The 18,852-nt window shown below is 30.9% G+C and overlaps 1 protein-coding gene, 1 long non-coding RNA gene and 4 other non-coding genes across 6 annotated transcripts; 2 read left to right on the top strand and 4 right to left on the bottom strand.

Moving 5' to 3' along the window:
* The first annotated feature begins 1,940 nt into the window (after positions 1-1,940).
* On the top strand, positions 1,941-2,013 carry Trnam-cau (transfer RNA methionine (anticodon CAU)). The gene has a single exon. It is a non-coding gene; the product is annotated as a tRNA-Met (tRNA).
* A 2,144-nt stretch (positions 2,014-4,157) lies between these two features.
* LOC130898710 (uncharacterized) lies at positions 4,158-7,880 on the bottom strand. Its single transcript, XR_009059927.1, has 4 exons — positions 7,833-7,880; positions 7,686-7,730; positions 6,993-7,025; positions 4,158-4,284 (listed from the first exon to the last, which is right to left on the bottom strand). It is a non-coding gene; the product is annotated as an uncharacterized LOC130898710 (long non-coding RNA).
* Positions 7,881-15,511: 7,631 nt separating this feature from the next.
* Positions 15,512-16,575, top strand: LOC130898557 (pyridoxal phosphate homeostasis protein). The gene is made up of 4 exons (XM_057807941.1): positions 15,512-15,689; positions 15,749-16,106; positions 16,161-16,402; positions 16,460-16,575. Exons 1-4 carry the CDS (start codon positions 15,600-15,602, stop codon positions 16,526-16,528), a joined length of 759 nt encoding a protein of 252 aa, XP_057663924.1. The 5' UTR covers positions 15,512-15,599; the 3' UTR covers positions 16,529-16,575.
* Positions 16,576-16,693: 118 nt separating this feature from the next.
* On the bottom strand, positions 16,694-16,766 carry Trnar-acg (transfer RNA arginine (anticodon ACG)). Its single transcript has one exon. It is a non-coding gene; the product is annotated as a tRNA-Arg (tRNA).
* An 86-nt stretch (positions 16,767-16,852) lies between these two features.
* On the bottom strand, positions 16,853-16,923 carry Trnag-gcc (transfer RNA glycine (anticodon GCC)). Its single transcript has one exon. It is a non-coding gene; the product is annotated as a tRNA-Gly (tRNA).
* A 500-nt stretch (positions 16,924-17,423) lies between these two features.
* Trnay-gua (transfer RNA tyrosine (anticodon GUA)) lies at positions 17,424-17,516 on the bottom strand. Its single transcript has 2 exons — positions 17,480-17,516; positions 17,424-17,459 (listed from the first exon to the last, which is right to left on the bottom strand). It is a non-coding gene; the product is annotated as a tRNA-Tyr (tRNA).
* Positions 17,517-18,852: the final 1,336 nt, after the last annotated feature.

Raw genomic sequence — 18,852 nt, 5'->3', positions numbered from 1 at the left:
TAAAATATAAAAAAACATAACCAAACTTATAGTCATAATCACAATCATGTTTAGTTTTATTTGCGATTAATATGGAGAAAAAAAGAGATCGGCATTAATAAATTGTGTTCAAGAATATGTAGATATAATTTACACTCCCAATTTAGTTTAAAAAGTTTTACAAATGTTGAATTTGGAAGTTCTCTGTTCATAGTCCGGTCAATTTAGACATTAGAAGTTACATAAATTCCATCGAAGCTGTGTACGGGCTTCGTCTTAGTATCCTTATCGTCTGACCTTAGCATCTAAGTATCAAAATACAGGGTGTGCTTGAAAAAAATATCAAAGTATATAGGGGTGTGTTTAAAAAGTAAGGTGATGTACGTGTTTTATCAATAATGGTGGGAGATAAATCAAAGGTAAAGGGAAAATCAGTAAAATTGTTGAAAATATAATAAAAAATAAAATTTGAAAGTTTCCCAATATGTGCGTCTATGGAAAAAAATTTATTTCAGGTCAAAAAAATGAGTTTTTCGGGATTTTAAGCAAAACGGTAGGTTTTATCATAAAAATACCTCAGACAAAAATTGTAGATAATGAAATTATCTAAAAAAAACGTGAAAATACTTTTTTTCCTACGAACCACCGTTTTTGAGATGATTCAAAAAGTATTAAAAGTTTCCACGCCACTATTTCAAACTATTTCAAAATATGGGATTGAAAATATAAAAAGCTATTTAAATTAAGAAAAATGTCTTGAAATTTAAACGTCCGAGTCGTAACTTTCACATTCTCTTCTTCTTACTGTTCTTCTTCTTTTTCATTTTGTGTGCATGGAAATTGCGTCAATAGCGATGTATCCCATATCGTCTCGTTGGAGTCGAACGGATCTTCCACTGTTGGTGATTCAATATTAGAGCACGACCGATTCAATTGCATATTTCAATTAATCAATATTTCTATCACACATCATTTTAAATACCATGAATTTCAAGTTTTCACAATTCCAAAATACGTCATTCATTATCGTACATATTTTTTTTTTTTCGAATCAAGATAGTCATATTACGGTGCCGACAATATTCATTTTCTCTGTCGTTTGGGACACTTTATCTATACTGCGCATGCTTAATGCGCGCAAAAGATGCGCAGAACTAACTGAATTTGTTTTACTTGTGTTAAATTCCTGTTCCTTCTCCGGAAAAGTTTGATTAAACACTTGTATTATATAATATCATTTTAAAATAAATACGGTTCTGTTAAAATGAAAAATGTTATGGAAATAAGGAAAATCCGCTATAAGCAATGAAACAAACTTAAAGGTGTAAAGCTGTCGATTTCGTATTGAAAAATAGGGTTATTCGACGGCAAACAAATGACGTTAAAAATTGTAATGTCCCTAACCAAACACGATTACATGAGGGAAATATATTTTCTCGTCCCTTTTCCTATTTTCCCTTTTGTCGAACGCTATTTGTCATTGAATATTGACTTCGCTATAAAATAAAACGAGTGTCTTTTCCGTATCGAAGGGTATACATTTTTTCGGGAAATGTACCGGTATCAAATTTCGTCAAAACGATTTCTGGTAGATTTATTGGTATGAGAGATAACTTACCAGGAGTGTATCCAACACGAATCGAGTATATATCTCAAAAAATATCAAAATATTATAAAGAAAAACATCATATCATTCATTTAAAATATCAAAATGAAATATATCTTTAAAAGTTATTCATCGATTTTAGACAAGTCTGTCAAATATTTAAACAATTTGATTCACATAAATCCTAGATAAATAAGTAATGAATTACTGAGCTCATTCATGATTTTATTATAATATATTCGTAGTTATATATTTTTTTCAATTTACATTGTCTATGATATCAATGATAAAACAAAAATTTTATATAAATCAAATAATATTGTGTTGTATTATGTTTTAAGTCTATTAAATATGTGCCTCGGTAGCGCAGTAGGCAGCGCGTAAGTCTCATAATCTTAAGGTCGTGAGTTCGATCCTCACCCGGGGCAATTTTTTATACCCACAAGTGATTAACTAATTTTTTTTTCGTTTAACCGCAATAATTATTAGATTCAATCATGAATTAGATGAATTGAAATTTTATAAATTACAAATTGAATCGTAAAATATTCGTTAAAACTGTTCAATTTTAATATAAACTAATTTTGAATACGTTTACTGCAGCTTTGAGGTTATGAGATATTTCGGGATATCAAAATTCATCTGGATGGAATTAAACCGGGAAATAAGTAGGCGTTGGCATGTCTACTTAAACTTTAAAACCACGGCAATTAATCGGTTTAGTGTTAAGAGCCGCAATCTCGATAAAATAAACCACTTACAGGAGGCGTTGAAAGTGATGATGATTTCAGCACGCGCTCACTCTTACAATTTTTAAAAAATTTTCAAATATTTCATATGCACTTTCGACAGTGAAGTACCATTCGTTATAAAGAATGAAAAATATCTTATTTAAAACCAAAACTCTATTTGCATATACTTACAAAACATAATTTAAATCATAAAAACGTTAGTTTAGCATTTTCGAAGTCGTACAATCCATTTATCGGGGTCCCACTTGTTGGTATTTTCGATTATAACAATAACTCGATTAGTTGAGTTGAAATTTAGTTTTTTGAACTGAATTTAGGAATCAAATAAAAAATTTTATTTTAGGGAAATTATTTTTCTGGGCTTGGCTGAGGAGGGGAGAGACGTACAGTAAGAAAAAAGTCAAAAACAAATTGTTATTTACATTTATTTGTAATTGTATTTGGAACTATGTCTTTGGTATTGTTAAGTACACTGAGGAACGTATCCATTTTCTCGTTAATTTAGGTTAGGTTCACTTTTGGTTCGACTAGGCGATCTTAATTGACCTATAACAAGGGAAAAAGGTGTTTTTCTATGAATTACGATATATTTTTCTATTCAACAGGAACTGTGTTTCGTGTATACATGAATCCAGATCAAAATATCTAAATCGGAAGTCATACAATGCAATTCGATAATGGTAAAACCGGAAGTACTAATTCCCGACATCTTGAACCTCGAAAAATGGATTCTACGCCCTTGGAAATGTTATGTTTTTATTATGACACCAAGCCGGCCAAGTATGGAAGTACTTCACACTGTTTAGTGACGTTCTTCTTTGCTATATTGTAAAAAAATGTCACTCACACTACCACAACTTCAATATATCATAATATACTTCATATTCCAGTAATGTATTCTCCATATTGTATATTTACATTGAGGTGTACTGTTTTAAACGCACATATTTAATCACCGCACGTTTCTTGATACGATCCATTTTGATACTCGAATATATACGTCATAGATTACTATTAGACATGATTGATAATTATTTTAAGTTATAAACGGATCAGGAATGAAGCAAAAGGATCAGAAACTTGAATTCATATTAATTTTTTTAAAGATTTCAATATATAACAAGGAATGCGAGGAATCTAGGTAGTTAGAAATGAAAATAAAACTCGACACAGCAATCAAAGAGAGAAATATACAGAAAAGATAAAATGGATGGAATATTGAGGGAGTAAACAGTGCTAACAAATAATCTTAAAAACATTATAACATATGACAATATGACATTTGACAATGTACGGAAAAAATTTTAATTACGACCGAGATGGATTTCTGGAAAGCAACGGGTAAGAACGAAAACGTAAAGCAAGATAGATATAGATGCAGTTAGGAATCGGAAGATATAGAACCGTGTTTATGATACGTCTCTGGTTTATAAGTTGACTGTCTGGTAAACATCTGTAAATATCGTTTTTAATATCACGTTTATAAAACTGAGAATAGATCATCATATTTTGGATATACGTAAATATTTAGAAAAAATTTATGTCTTACAACAAATCAAATAATTTAATAGTATCCACTTTAATATTAAATGGGTTCAAAATATTCAACCAGAACATAATTTTCATATCAATATTCTGGTAATGAAAATAAAATTAATTTTCAAACTTCGATTTACGAATGGAATTTTATGCGTAAAACATGTGGAAAATTTGTTTTATTCAATTATACTTTAAAGAAGATCGTCAAAATTAAAATTTAACGATTTTGGTTCTAAAAAAAAACTCATATGTTCATATTTATAAAGGACTTTATTTAAACTACAAAGAATTTTCAAATATATCATTTACATTCAAATATTTTTCCTCGGGATGCACTCACACAATTTTTATTCAAAATTTCTTGTGCCTGTGTGACCATTCTGCCTTCTCTTTCTCCCATCCTTTTTCCTAATCAAAGAAAAAAGATAAAAATATCATGAAACTTGAGTTATCAGACTTTAGTAGGTAAAAAATAGGAATTTCGAGAAAAAAGTTTTTTACCGAAAGTTTTTGAGTTCAAAATATGAAAAATCATTTTTTCTGTTATACTTTGAATACCCTAAACTGTTCTTGCATAATGAAATTTCCTATTTTGCATACAATTAATCGTTATCTCACAACACGCGATTGAAATCCAAGGTTTAACATTCCCCCTTCTTGTTTTCGTGCCATCGCTGTACGCAAAAACAAAATTAAATAATTTGAAAATAGTCGAAGAGACAAATATTTTCTGGTAAATCTTTTCTTATGGATATTAGTTTAGATGTACAAAATTCCAACATATCGGCGATAGTAACCTCCAAATTTTTCAATTTTCCAGTCAGAGTATACTTCTTGTCCGTTGGTTTTAAACATTATATCCTACGATAACTATAATAGATTATTTATCGTGTTTTTATTAAATTAAAAATAATATTCTTAAATCTTAACCTCTAAATATATTCTTCTTTTTTTCTCTGACAGATATTTCATTGAGTAAAGACCATCGAGTTAATAATAACAGAACATAGAAGTGAATGTATGTAGAATAGATTTTTGTAGATTTGTGGTTCGATGCCTAATTTTTTATCGGGCGGATCAAGATATGTAGATAATTTCTAAAATACTATTTACAATAAGAATAAACTAATAGTATTTATTGAAATATACATTCAATATTTCATGAACGTTTGGCCGTCAAAAAGATTTGTTCGCGTTGGATACCGCTAATTTGAAAATCGCCCAAAAAAGCGATTGGTCCAAAGGAATTTTGATAAAATTGAATCGCGCTGCTTCAAAAGATCGTAACTTGTTCAGGCACGAAGCACTTCGAAGCAAATGGCTGCCTGTTTTTTCGTATACCAGCATTTGTTTGCCAGAAGTGCTCGAAAAAATCCTTGTTTGGTATACAATAATTACTTCTTACTCCAGAAGATCAAAAATAAATTCCGAGATCAACGTTTTTCTATCCCTAGAGAAGCGGTGGATGCGCTCAAATCACATATTCTAGAGGTAGTTAGTTCGAACTACTCTGTATCTGAACAAACTCGATTTTTTGATAATTTTATATCCCAAAAAGCACCTCTATTACTTTGAGGTTTATTTAGGTGGCTACTCTACTTTTTATTTCATATTTTTCAAAATATAGAGTCGGATTTAACCTAAACGTGACTGTAAACGTTCCTATTCATATGAACTACTCTAAATTTTAAATAATTGTATTTTTTAATAATTTTTAACACTCACAATAAACTTTAATCTAAATTATGATTCTGCAACTTTCAGTTTCATATGAACTACTACAAAAACCATATGAATTACTTCATATTTCACTCAATTATTAAAATTTCTCAAAATTAAGGATGCAATTTAACCAGTATGTGATTTTGTAAACTTACTAGATCAATTGAACTACTTTATATCTTAACAAAAGCGATTTTTCATAATTTTATATCAAATTTAACCAAAATTACTCTGAAACTTCCAGGTATGTTTGTACTACTTTGTATATCACTTGGTTCATTTGAACTACTCTATCTCAGTCAACTATATTATTCATATTTTTCAAAATTTATAAAGCAATTTAATCAAAACTTGACTTTGTAGACCTTCTAGGTCATTTGAACTACTCTATATCTTGAGCGAATCATTCTTTTTAAATATTTATTTCATCTGGAATTTAATTTGAACAAAATGGTGACTCTACAACTTTCAGATACTTTTTATTAACTCTGTATCTTGTTCATATTAATCCAGATATAGAATCCAAATTGATCCACATAAAACTGTAAACCTTTCGGTTCATTTGAACTACTCTGTATCTCAATTTTCAACATCCAGATGATAATATAACTGAAATGTGTTACCCACAACTGTATGGTTCATTTGAACTACTCTGTATCTCAATTTTCAACATCCAGGTTATAATATAAATGAAATATGTTACCCACAACTGTATGGTTCATTTGAACTACTCTGTATCTCAATTTTCAACATCCAGGTGATAATATAAATGAAATATGTTACCCACAACTGTATGGTTCATTTGAACTACTCTGTATCTCAATTTTCAACATCCAGGTGATAATATAAATGAAATGTGTTACCCACAACTGTATGATTCATTTGAACTACTCTAAATCTCAATTTTCAACATCCAGATGATAATATAAATGAAATGTGTTACCCACAACTGTATGGTTCATTTGAACTACTCTGTATCTCAATTTTCAACATCCAGATGATAATATAACTGAAATGTGTTACCCACAACTGTATGGTTCATTTGAACTACTCTGTATCTCAATTTTCAACATCCAGGTGATAATATAAATGAAATGTGTTACCCACAACTGTATGGTTCATTTGAACTACTCTGTATCTCAATTTTCAACATCCAGATTGTGATACCTAACAAAATTGTGTTATCATCAACTGTACGGTTCATTTGAACTACTACTTTTATTTGTTTTTCTGTTGTGGCAGATCCCAAATTAAAACTTTCGGTGAAAATGTCGTGGTATGTGGTAGATCCAATCGACAATTGATTCAATCACATATAAAAGTTTTCGTTTAAAAAAAAACAAGAAAAAACATTGGAAAAGGATAGTTGTTTCAAAAAATTTTGTTTCTCTTACCATTTCATCTGTAAAAGTATTCCATTCCTGTTTCTAAAAAACAAAAAAGGAAATCAATAAATAATTTTGAAGATATGGAAATATGGATAAAATAACTTTCTATTTATATTAGTTTTCCTATAGATAATGTAACTGCGAGTAAACTGCAATCAAAAGCACTCTTGAGGACGGCTATACTAAAGAACAGGGTCTTCCAAGAGGCTCTAACCTCATAATGTGACAGTCTCTTCTGCTACAACTTCAGAACCAAATTAAAAGCATCTTTTTGAAAAGGTTGGACTATTGGATCCAATAACGGAAAGGGCTCTAAAACTCAACCACAATCTTTCAAAGAGAGATGTACAAATGGACATATAATGACCCAAAAGCTGCGACAACCGAGAAGCCATTTGGACGATGGTTATCATCTTTAATGAGGTACAAAACTGTATTGAACGGCTTGAAAAGACATCAAAGAATAACCATGTCTAGTTTGTGAAGGTTCCTGAACAATCTGATGTCCATGGAATTTTTGTACTCGATGATTTCATCAAAAAAACTAATGGATGGAGAAGTCTAGCTTCCTGAATAGATGCTTCCAAACCAACACATATTTATAGCGCCCCGGGAGGATATCTGAATTGCCGAATGTCCGTCTCTCAGAGTTGTACAGTATTAGTCCAAATGAAACATTTTTTTTTCAAAAATACTCACCCATTCGTTGGCTTTCTTCTCCCACCAGTTCTCCATCTCTTCTTTCTATATAAAACAAAAAAAAAACATCATTTTCACAGTTTCAAATATGAATAAAACATTCAAAACATATCAGATTGTTTAATATAGGTCAAAATTCTACAATACCTTCGCTTTCAACTTCTGTATTGGTGATAAATGTTCTGTGTGTTTAGGTGGTTCGACTGATTTACATTCACAAGGCTTGGATGGAACTACATCTGGAATAGATTCTGATGAAACTACATCAGGTACGGATTCAGATGGAACTACATCTGGAGCAGATTCAGATGGAACTACATCTGGAATAGTTTCAGATAGAACTACATCTGGAGCAGATTCAGATGGAACTACATCTGGAACAGATTCAGATGGAACTACATCTGGAGCAGATTCAGATGGAACTACATCTGGAACAGATTCAGAAGAGTCAGCTGCGTTTTCAACTTGAGAAGATTCAGTTATAGTTTCATCGGATGAGATTACAACTGGAGAAGAATCCGTTGGGGTTTCAGCTGGTGCTGGATTCTGTTGAATTATAATAATTATCATTTGAATTTTGAAATAATATTTACCTAATTTACCTCGTTTTCGAGAGGTAGAGCTTCGACAGTGAGAAATGCGAAGGTAAAAAACGTGATAGCGAGTAAATGCTTCATTTCGATGCTGGTTCAATTGATACTAAGAATGTTTCCGAATATTTTATATCTTAATCTGTATTCAGGAAGTTCCAAACGGGATATAAATTATTAATTAAATTATGTCGGACTCTAATTGATATTGAATAGAGATTAGTATGATAAAAATATTTACAAGGCCTACATACGAGGTTCCAGAAGTACCTGGCCAGACTGAGTCGAAGACTAGCTGTTTAAAATAATTCATCTACTGGTTCAAATCCACCATCAGGAAAGAGATGCAGATAATGGGCAGTTCAAACGGTTTTGTTAAAGATGACTTATTTACTTTTAAATCTACTCATTCGGGTATCTAGCATGATGACTTTAAAGCTGATGTTCTCAAAGAATGGTTCGAAAAAATGATAAATCCTCTTCATATCGGTGCTGGTCTAAAATGGCTGAAAGTATCTAGACATTGCGCATAATTAATAAAAATATGACAATGACTAATTAGCGAAATATTAAAGAAGGTTTTATTGCTTTAAGTTGGTAAAAATGAAGCACTTGAGCATTTGTTAGCTTTCAAGCATATTTGTGAACATTATTATTATAAAATTGCTGTTGAAGAATCACTGGATTTTTTTACGATATTATAAATCCCAAAACCATCGTCTTCCAACAATAAACAGGCTTCTCCAGCATTTTTTAAGCACCAAAAAGTCTATTTTAACAACGATAAATAAGATTTGTATTGAAATACGTAAATTGTGGTGTTTTATGATCGGTTAGGTTCAAGTTTCAGTCAAATTAACTTAATCACATCAACTAATTAATTATATAGTTAATTAATTGATAATAATATTAGTTTTATTTCGACATTATTATTAATTTATTTCATGTCAAGGTAGGTTCAGACTGATAAAAATAATTCATCTCAAGGTCTGTTCCAAATAAGTTTCCCCATATACAGAACGATATTAGCCGCTTTCCATTTACATTAAAACTCAGATTATTCCCAATTCTGATGTCACAACTCAGTTCAATGCACGTTCCGTTTCAGTTTCACAAGTGAGACGTACCAGCAATCTGTACAAGCTTGAGACCGTGAGGTGGAAGACATCAAATTGTCTAATCTTGGGTCATTATTGGTTTGCCAAGGTCGGATTTCCCGGCCTTGGCCCAAGCTAAGCCCCGTCGTTTGAATCTGGGGGCTCCCACAAGGGATTACGCGCTCGTTTTATTCACTGGCAGCTATACCTACAGAATATTTGTTAAATCTTGTACGTTGTTTGATTTAATATAAGACTATTACCATTAAATGATGATCTGGTCACAAATATTCAACTGACATTCGGTTAAATGGTTAAATTTGGCTAGTTCTTAGGCTAATAGAAAAATGCCTTTCTAGGTACGGACGTTTTATATCAAATATAACGGAATTAAAAGCGTCGTTAGTAAAACTGACGAATTTCAGAAGAAGTTGATAAATTGAAAGGTATTTTTAGATTTCTCTATATTATCAACAGATGTATAAAACATAGTTATAGGCAAATAGAGAAAGACCAATCGCATACTTAGGCATAACTCTAAATAGAGCTGAAACAATCTACTCCATAACAGAAAAGGAATTGCTAGGATGGACTGTAATTATCCGAATACAACTTTGTAGTAATTCACAGAATAGGAAGAAAATACCCTAAGCAGAATGTATGATAAATCCGTATAATTTTTAGTTAGTTCTAACCTATAAAAGACATTTGAATGAATTTGGTAGCTGTATACTAGAAACAACAACGAATTGATTATTATGAGACATTTAGAGCTATGTAATCTTAATAAACACGATTTTTTGTTACAATGGATGAAATATCATTTTATACAGATGTCAAATCGACAGTCACTCATGTGGATAGCACGTGATTAATATACTAAAAAGCGTGGAAATCGCGAAAAAACGGCCCAAATTGAAGAAGAAGAAAGTGCTACTTCATCAAGACAATGTATTATAGCAAAATTGTATAAATTGAGTTTCGGTTAACTTCCACATCAAGACCTAGCCCACAACGACTTCCTTTTCTCAGTCTTCAAGAGGATTTTGGTCTCTTAAAAATTACATTCACCAATATACAAAACATAAAAGAGTTTTCTTTCAATTTCCAATAGAATAAAAGTTAAAAAGCTAGAAATTTCGAACTGTCAAAAAACATAATATAAAAAATTTGATATTCAGTTGAATATACAGAAAAAAACTGTCATTGCTGGTAGTCGCTAAACCGCAAGATTCGTTCATGTGCCATTTCTAATCCCTTCCCAAGGACAAATTGTTCTTCTTCCCCAAACATTAACTACCAAATAAATTTATAATTCACAAACGATTAATTTCGAATCTCACAATAAACCGTATAATGGTAGTGCATTATCCACTCTATTATAGAGCAGGGGCTCTATTGTGTCACTAAGTTGCCTATAATTGTTAACAACAGATGACTCTTTATGGTCGGGTGAATATCGGTCCGCTGTCAGAATATATGGATGGATATGTAGCAGTAGCACGATTAGGTTTTGTCGAAATTAGTACAGGACCGTAATTAAATTTATTATTACATCGAGCATATTGATAACAGACTAATTTTGAAAGCAAATCCAGTACTTGAAAGTTTCTATAGAATCCTCTGGACGTCGCTGGCTTAGAAGCCACTAGATCCACCTAGGATTCTCTTCGGTGTTTAACCAAGAGCTTGCACAGAACTACCTAGTTTAACACACCTATAAATGTTTTGGACTGTTTGCAGCCATATACCGAAAAAGTTATGAAGAACAAGAAAATGGGAAATAGAAATAAGGAAGACTAGAAAAGAAATGGATAGAACAGCTGAAAATTGATATAAGAAAGTTTGGTATAGAAGGATAACAAGAAGGATCAAATGGAGAAATTCATCGAAAAAGATCGAGCTAACAATATAGAGAAAACTAACTCTGAAGCCATTAGCCGAAGCGGCCTTTTTGCGATGTTAGATATATACCAAGATGGCCACAACTCCTTTTAGCTCCATACACTTTTCCCAAAGATTTTCAATAAGTTTGATACCTTTTCATTATAAGAAAATCTTTTACCACGTAGCAATTCAAACTTTAATTCATTAATTTTGGCCTTTGCAACAACGGATGTGAGAGCTGGTGCATTGTCTTGATCAAACAACACTTACTTCTCATCCAAAGCGGCCGTTTTTGCTTGATTTTTTCACTCAAACGCTTACAATAATTTAGTATAATACTCGCCGTTGGTGGTTTTTTCTTTTCCAAGATAGTCAGTGAAAATTATCCCACGTCCATTCCAAAAAACCGAAAACATGATTATTACCTGCAGACGGAACGATCTTTGCCTTCTTTGGAGCTTGTTCTCCCTTTTCAGTCCATTGTTTTGATTGTTCTTTTATTTGGGGTGTTAAGTGATGGACCCACGTTTCATCCATCGATGGAAACATCTTCACAACGCCGGTTTTGTTCCATTCCATTTTTCATGTCCAAATTTCCAGTTAAAACGCGATGTACCGCACGTTTTGAAATGCCTACTATATCTGGTAGCTCTTGCATTTTAAGTCTACGATCATCCAGTACCGCTTTGTGGATTTCCTTCAACATTGCTAAAGAAGCAGCAGTCTTATCTAGACCAGTTTCTACACATTTGTTGGACTAAAGCCTTTCAAATAAAAGTATAGTAATTTTATCAAGTTGTCAAGCAACCACCGCCATCTGTAGGTCAAACCAGGTACTTTAAGTTGTAATCATATACAAATGACATAAGGAAAAAAATTGAGATCCAAACAGTGTCAAAAATATAAATTTTCAACCACCTGCCTTTACATATTTCGATCTTGTTAGGTATGGTCACTGCAACAAACAGATGACTATCAATTTTCAGGTAATTTTATTAGGATAATAGAGACATTTGTTAAAGTATATTCCGCAAAGTTTCTACCTAAAAACTGTCTTAAAAGCCATTTAATTTGAAATATACAAACCAGAAAACAACCCTCGAGATATACCAACGTTAGATTTCAGTTGTTGATAGTAGGTATCCCTAACGACTTTATATACGTTATTTTGTATATTTATATTGGTATAGATTTACAATGGTGTGCTTCTCGGTAAAATTAACAATGGTATGGATATAAAAGAAAATAATATGGATTGTTACTATACGTGTCAAAGGCGTGCCCAGCTAATTTATAATAATGCAACCCTGTATCTAATTTGTCAATAATCTTGTTATGTATTCAGTTCATTATAGAAATTTATGAAAAAAAATATATTTTCGTATAAAATTACTCATATTTTTCATTAATTATCATTGGAATACAATTAAAATTTTGCTATTTTTTAGCTGTGTTAATTTATTTGATATTTGTCGCCATGTTCATCAATACTAAGATTATTAAGTTATTCATCTTCCTGAAGGAACTTAGTAGTGAAGAACTAGTATTGATATGGTCAAAAACTGTGTTTCTAAGACATTAGGGAAAATGCTGATAGTGAGCTAAAATGAAACAAAGAAGATTGCGACCTAACCTAACCTAATCTAACCAAACAGAGCTAAAAATTGAAACAAATCGTACTGGTTCATAGTAGAACAGCGATGTATCTTCTTGGAATGGAGTGAATTAAATTCTGACAAATATTTCCATTTAAATTAAGGTCTTTCCATGTTGTTTCAATTGCTTTCCATAGCTCTTCTTAAGTTCTGGGACGAAAGTCTCTTTCATAAGTTTTTTTTAACAGCCACCTCGATAAATTTTCAATGGGACTATTTACCGGCCATGGTAAAGTCTCAATATTGTTTTATCGAAACCATTTTTTTAAATTATGATGTTGTAAATTTCAGAGTTTAACCTTGCACCAATTCTCCAATAAAAACCAAGTCCATTAGTACTTATCCAAGTCCAAACATTGATCGTTTCCTAAAGTCCAGATCACGATACACATAATTAAGTGTAAATACAACTCTGGATTGATCGTTCTCAATGATTTCCTGGCACTTGCACAGATTATCAAATCCGAAGCTTTAATTCGTCTACATGCCCTAAGACGGTATCCTGGAAAGTTTGTTGCATATGCAGCAGCTGATTCAAAAGGAAATTCACTTCAAAAATTAATAAATGACAGTCAGACACAACCTTTTGACGCAAAGTCTAGTCTTATCACTCTGGCTACGGTACTCGCATTAAGACCTAGATGAGTTGCAAGTCTTCTGATAGACCAACCATCTCCGACTTTTGCAAAAACAGCAGCATTTTGATCATTTAATCAACTGAAGATATGTAAATTAGTTTCATTTTTGCGATTAGACTTAGCCATGTTGGTTTATCGGTTTTTTATTTAAATAACGCCTTAATATTTGAAGTATCCTATTCTATAGTTTCAACCCAACGTTCAGCATCTTCTTCGAGACCTCGGTAAAATATTCTTTTGACATCGACACAGTACATTTCCAATATGTCTGTCGTATGAAGAACGACTATGTTTAAAAATAAAAAATGATTGGGGAAAACAGTTTTGTTTCTTTGTTGTCTGAATCTTTTGATCTTTTTGATCAAACCTCGTATAATCCAGAACCACAACGATTTTAGAGCGTCACATAAAACAAACGGAACGTATAAAGCAGTCTCCTAAGCCCACTACAATTTCGCAGATTTAGCGTTAGATCGATCGTCATTTGGGACTAAGGGAGCCATTTTAAAAAGCTGAAAGCGTACTTTGCGATGCTCAACTGCTGACTCAATTGCTCGCTAGAGACGTCCAATAAAATCATACCTTTTCGTCGCTCTGACTGTTTTATTAAAGGAAATGAACTCCAATTTACGAAATAATTTATAATCTTAATAAAGTACTTGGTTTAAAAATAAAATAAAATGGAAACACAAGTAAGAAAACGTCCATAAAACGGATAAAGTAGAAATAAAAATTATAATAAAGAAAAACGAATGAAACGGTTTTATAAACTCCTCCATCAAATTTCATGGAAAATAATTATATTTTACGATCTCTATAAGTGACATATATACCAGAAAATAACCGCAAACTCATTTTATCCTAAATGGCGAACCATCAAAAATATAGCACATGTAACATAAACAGCCCTTCGTTATATTTCCCCAACTCAATTTGCAAATATAACCTCTATCGCAGGGAGAAATACAGGTCACATCCAACTTGATGATGTGTCACGTACATGTCAGTGCAACAAAAGAGTAGTCGACAATACCCTGGACAATTGACAGCCGTAAAATCATTATTCCAACAAAAGACTGTCATTGACTGTATAAAAACCTCATTAAATTCGGTTTTCCTCGTTATAAGTTTAATAAACAGGGATGTGGACAGATATCCCACAGGAATAAAGCTGTTAGATTTTAGTCCGGTAAATTTTAGATCCAAAAATTGTTAATAAATATGAAGTTAAACTTTGAAAAATATTTGAGTTATATAATTCAGTACGATAATATAGATTTAATTGCATTCGTTATGAATCATTATTTAATTTGAATAATAGTTCATTATACCTTTCTCCTTTAAAGTAACCTTAATTACTTGTAGTGCCCTCTATAAATATTTCTATCATTTAGTTTGCAATAAAAACTTGACAGCTTTCTTTGATAAATCCGAAGTTTGATATCCACGATGAAGTCTAATTATTTGTAATAAATTTCAAATTGTATTATCTATTTATTATTACTAATATCTTTAAATATAATAGATATATATTTTTCTCATATTTAAATCAACAATATGAAATTTAACACCTCCATGCCCTCTATGAGGTAATATTTCATCTATTCAATAGTTATAATAACAATGTTACAGTTTTCTACAATTGTATTTTATCCAGAACTTTATTTAAGGAAAAAAATTAAACACCTAATGCCAGTTTTTTTTCAATATGTAATTATATTTCGAATGAGAATAATAATAATAATTCTATATCTTTAACTACATTTTAGAAGTAATATTTATTTTTTCGTATCTAAGTAGTTCTAGCGCCCTCTAGTAATGAATTTATTATTCAATAAATGGAGATATTAACTTTTTAGTAGTTTTCTGGATTCAATGTATAGATATATAATAGATTCCTTTATAATTAAAAGGAAGTTGTTATAGATGGAAATACTAATATTACAATAAATAACCTATAAATGTAGAATAAAATGTTTATTTAAAAGTATTGTCTATCAAAATCTTAATATAATATTTAAATATTTACTTTGATCTATTTCATGATATGTTGAAAAAAATGTCGGAAATAGACGTAAAACAAGGTTTGAAAATTGTTTTATCTAAAATAGAGGAAGCTTGTTCAAAAAGAACCCTTGTAAGTAAACTACATGCATTTTATTACATTAGTACAATAATTATTATCAATTATTTCAGGAATTACAAGCATTAGAACCAACATTAGTGGCTGTAAGTAAAACAAAACCTGTTAATTTAATTGTAGCAGCTTACGAAGATGGTCAGAGGCATTTTGGTGAAAATTACGTACAAGAATTAGAAGAAAAAGCAAATAATCCTATTATTTTAGAAAAATGTAAAGATATAAAATGGCATTTTATCGGTCATCTTCAATCGAACAAAGTTAATAAAGTTATATCTCTACCAAATATTCATCTTATAGAAACAGTTGATTCTCAGAAATTGGCGTCATTACTAGATAAAAATTGGCCCAAATTTGGGCCGCCCGAATCTAAATTGAAAATTATGATTCAGGTGAATACTAGTGGAGAAGAAGGTAATTTAATCAATTATCTAATCAAAATATATAAAATTTAATATATCTTTTCAGAAAAAAATGGAATTGCACCTACTGAAGTATGTAATGTTGTACAGTATGTTTTAAAAGAATGTAAAAATCTCGATTTGGACGGATTGATGACTATAGGGAAATTTGGTTATGATCCTGCTGATGGTCCAAATCCAGATTTTGTATGTTTGAAAAAATGCCGCGACGATATTTGTCAAGCTTTGGGAATTGATTGGAAAGACATAGGATTATCTATGGGAATGTCAGACGATTTTGAACATGCAGTTAGTATTTTTCATTTAAACAAAATTTCAAATTAATTTCTCCTCTTTTCTTTTTAGATTGAACTAGGAAGTACGAATGTAAGGGTTGGATCCTCAATATTTGGATATAGACCGAAGAAAAAATAATCAGCATAATTACCTGTTGTTAGAAATAAAAATTGTTGGCCCCTAAATTGTTTTTATTTAAAAAATCCTTGTTCAATTACTATAAAACGAGAAAAAATGCCAATCATAGCTTAAAAAAACGTAGATAGAAGTAGCAAGGTCAATACAGGGGAAAGTTAAAAATTTCGACCCTGCCAGGATTCGAACCTGGAATCTTCTGATCCGTAGTCAGACGCGTTATCCGTTGCGCCACAGGGCCTTACGGAAGAAAAGTAAAGAGTGTCCATTTTTAAATGACCATATTTTCTATATTTAATTTAGACTTAAAAATATTTAAAAAAAAAATGCATCGGCCGGGAATCGAACCCGGGCCGCCCGCGTGGCAGGCGAGCATTCTACCACTGAACCACCGATGCCGTGTTAATTATTATTTGTTTAAATATCTGAAGCAATCGTTAACCTAATTCAAGTACTTTATTCTTTCTTTTTGTTAATAAATCATCTTAATTTCCGCTCTCTTCTGATTAGAAATTTTTTGAAAATGTAAAAATAGGTCGAAACGTCAATATTTTTACTTTACTCAAAAACAAAATTTTAATTACAAGAGGCCTAAAATACAGACTGATTTATCAATAAAACATATAAAAAAGTCTAAATTGTGAAAAAACTCATTTTCTATTTTGTATTTTCTTATGTATACTTTACAAAATGATTATTTGTCAGTATATATATCTGAGTCAGAAAATTTTAGACTAGCATGTTTGCCTATCTATTTTATAAAAACATTTCTTTCAACTACCGAATTATTTTTAATTATAATGCTAAAAAGTTTATGACTGCAAACTCCTTATGTAATTTCCTAATTTATATGATGACAACGAAAAACTTGAAAATACAAAATGAATGAAAAAAATCATCCTTCGAGCCGGATTTGAACCAGCGACCTATGGATGTCTACATTGTATCTTTCCACTACAGTCCACCGCTCTACCAACTGAGCTATCGAAGGTTGTGATTAATTGAAGTGAAAGCGTTATTTATTATGAATAATTACCAAACTATATATTAAATAACCAATTTTTTAATTATCAATTCATTTGCTTCCTTCACCTTTATGTAAGTAGATATCAATTTAATTATAATAATTTTATTTTTGTTCACAGACCACGAATATATTAATTAAAATTTTACTATTGTCCACATAACAAAAATAAATAGATTCATTGTAGTTCCAACGGAATTATTTTTAAAATTATTGCCTATTCAATTTACCATACGTTCTATCAATATCATTAAACTAAACTAATGTCGATAATCTTTTGTGGTAGCATCTGCTGTTAAACAGCCCTCACACAAATTCCTTGATTTTGCTAACATGATGATGGGTCGCATTCTATATGGTTTTGTTGTCAAAAAGGGCATTACCGAAGAATGTTTTTCCGGTCTAGTGAGGAATTATAAAGGTTTATTCTCATACATAAATACAACCTAAATATTTGAAAATCACTGCTTTCAAACATAAATACGGTCAGGTATGTGATTTTGATGATCAGGGTTGTAATGGCGTCTTTTGAATGGCTCAATATAAATGGATACAATTAATGTTTCTTTTTTGTAATTTAAAGGAACAATCTTCTTGGAAACAATGGAATATTTATGTATTTGAAAGACAATAATATTAAATAAATACGTATATGTGACAACTGTAAGTGTACTATTCTGAGGTTAATGAGTTCACATCGTTGCAAAGTTGATCACCACCATCATAGTAAACGGGAAATAAATATTTTAAGCAAAAATTTTATGAAAAAAATCTGGTTATATTAATGTTTATTATTGTGTAATATAATGTTTAAAATTTATGAAAAAATTCACATAAAAATATATGATTCTATTGATAAATAAAAATGAAATAAATGCTGAGTTTACTAGAAACTTATAACTCCATTAATTGAATTACGTAATTTATAGTCTTTAATTAAAAATAAAACCTTGAGATTCGGTTCTGACTCGGTTACTTTCAATCTTTAAATTAAAGTACTCGAACAGGTAAACCAAGCCAACCATTGACTCACACACAGGTAAGAACCGTTGGAAGAAGACATAGGCGTACATATGATGTGTTTTTCAAGCTCGTTTGTGTGTAAATAAGATTTTGATAGAATATTTTTTCTAAATATTTGAAAAAAATAGTCATCACCGATCATAAATATCAAAAACTGAACACAGTATGATAATTCGTTGAAATACTAAATAGTACTAAATTGACTGTACTATAACTCAAATCCGTATATCGATGTTTATCTTACCTACCAAGAAACTTTTTGTGCTTATATGAGTTACAA

The sequence above is a fragment of the Diorhabda carinulata genome, chromosome 10 (genome assembly GCF_026250575.1).
Source record: "Diorhabda carinulata isolate Delta chromosome 10, icDioCari1.1, whole genome shotgun sequence".
NCBI classification, from domain to species: Eukaryota; Metazoa; Arthropoda; class Insecta; order Coleoptera; family Chrysomelidae; genus Diorhabda; species Diorhabda carinulata.
The sequence above is the reverse complement of the archived record's forward strand: the minus strand, read 5'-3'. Positions and strand labels throughout refer to the sequence as shown.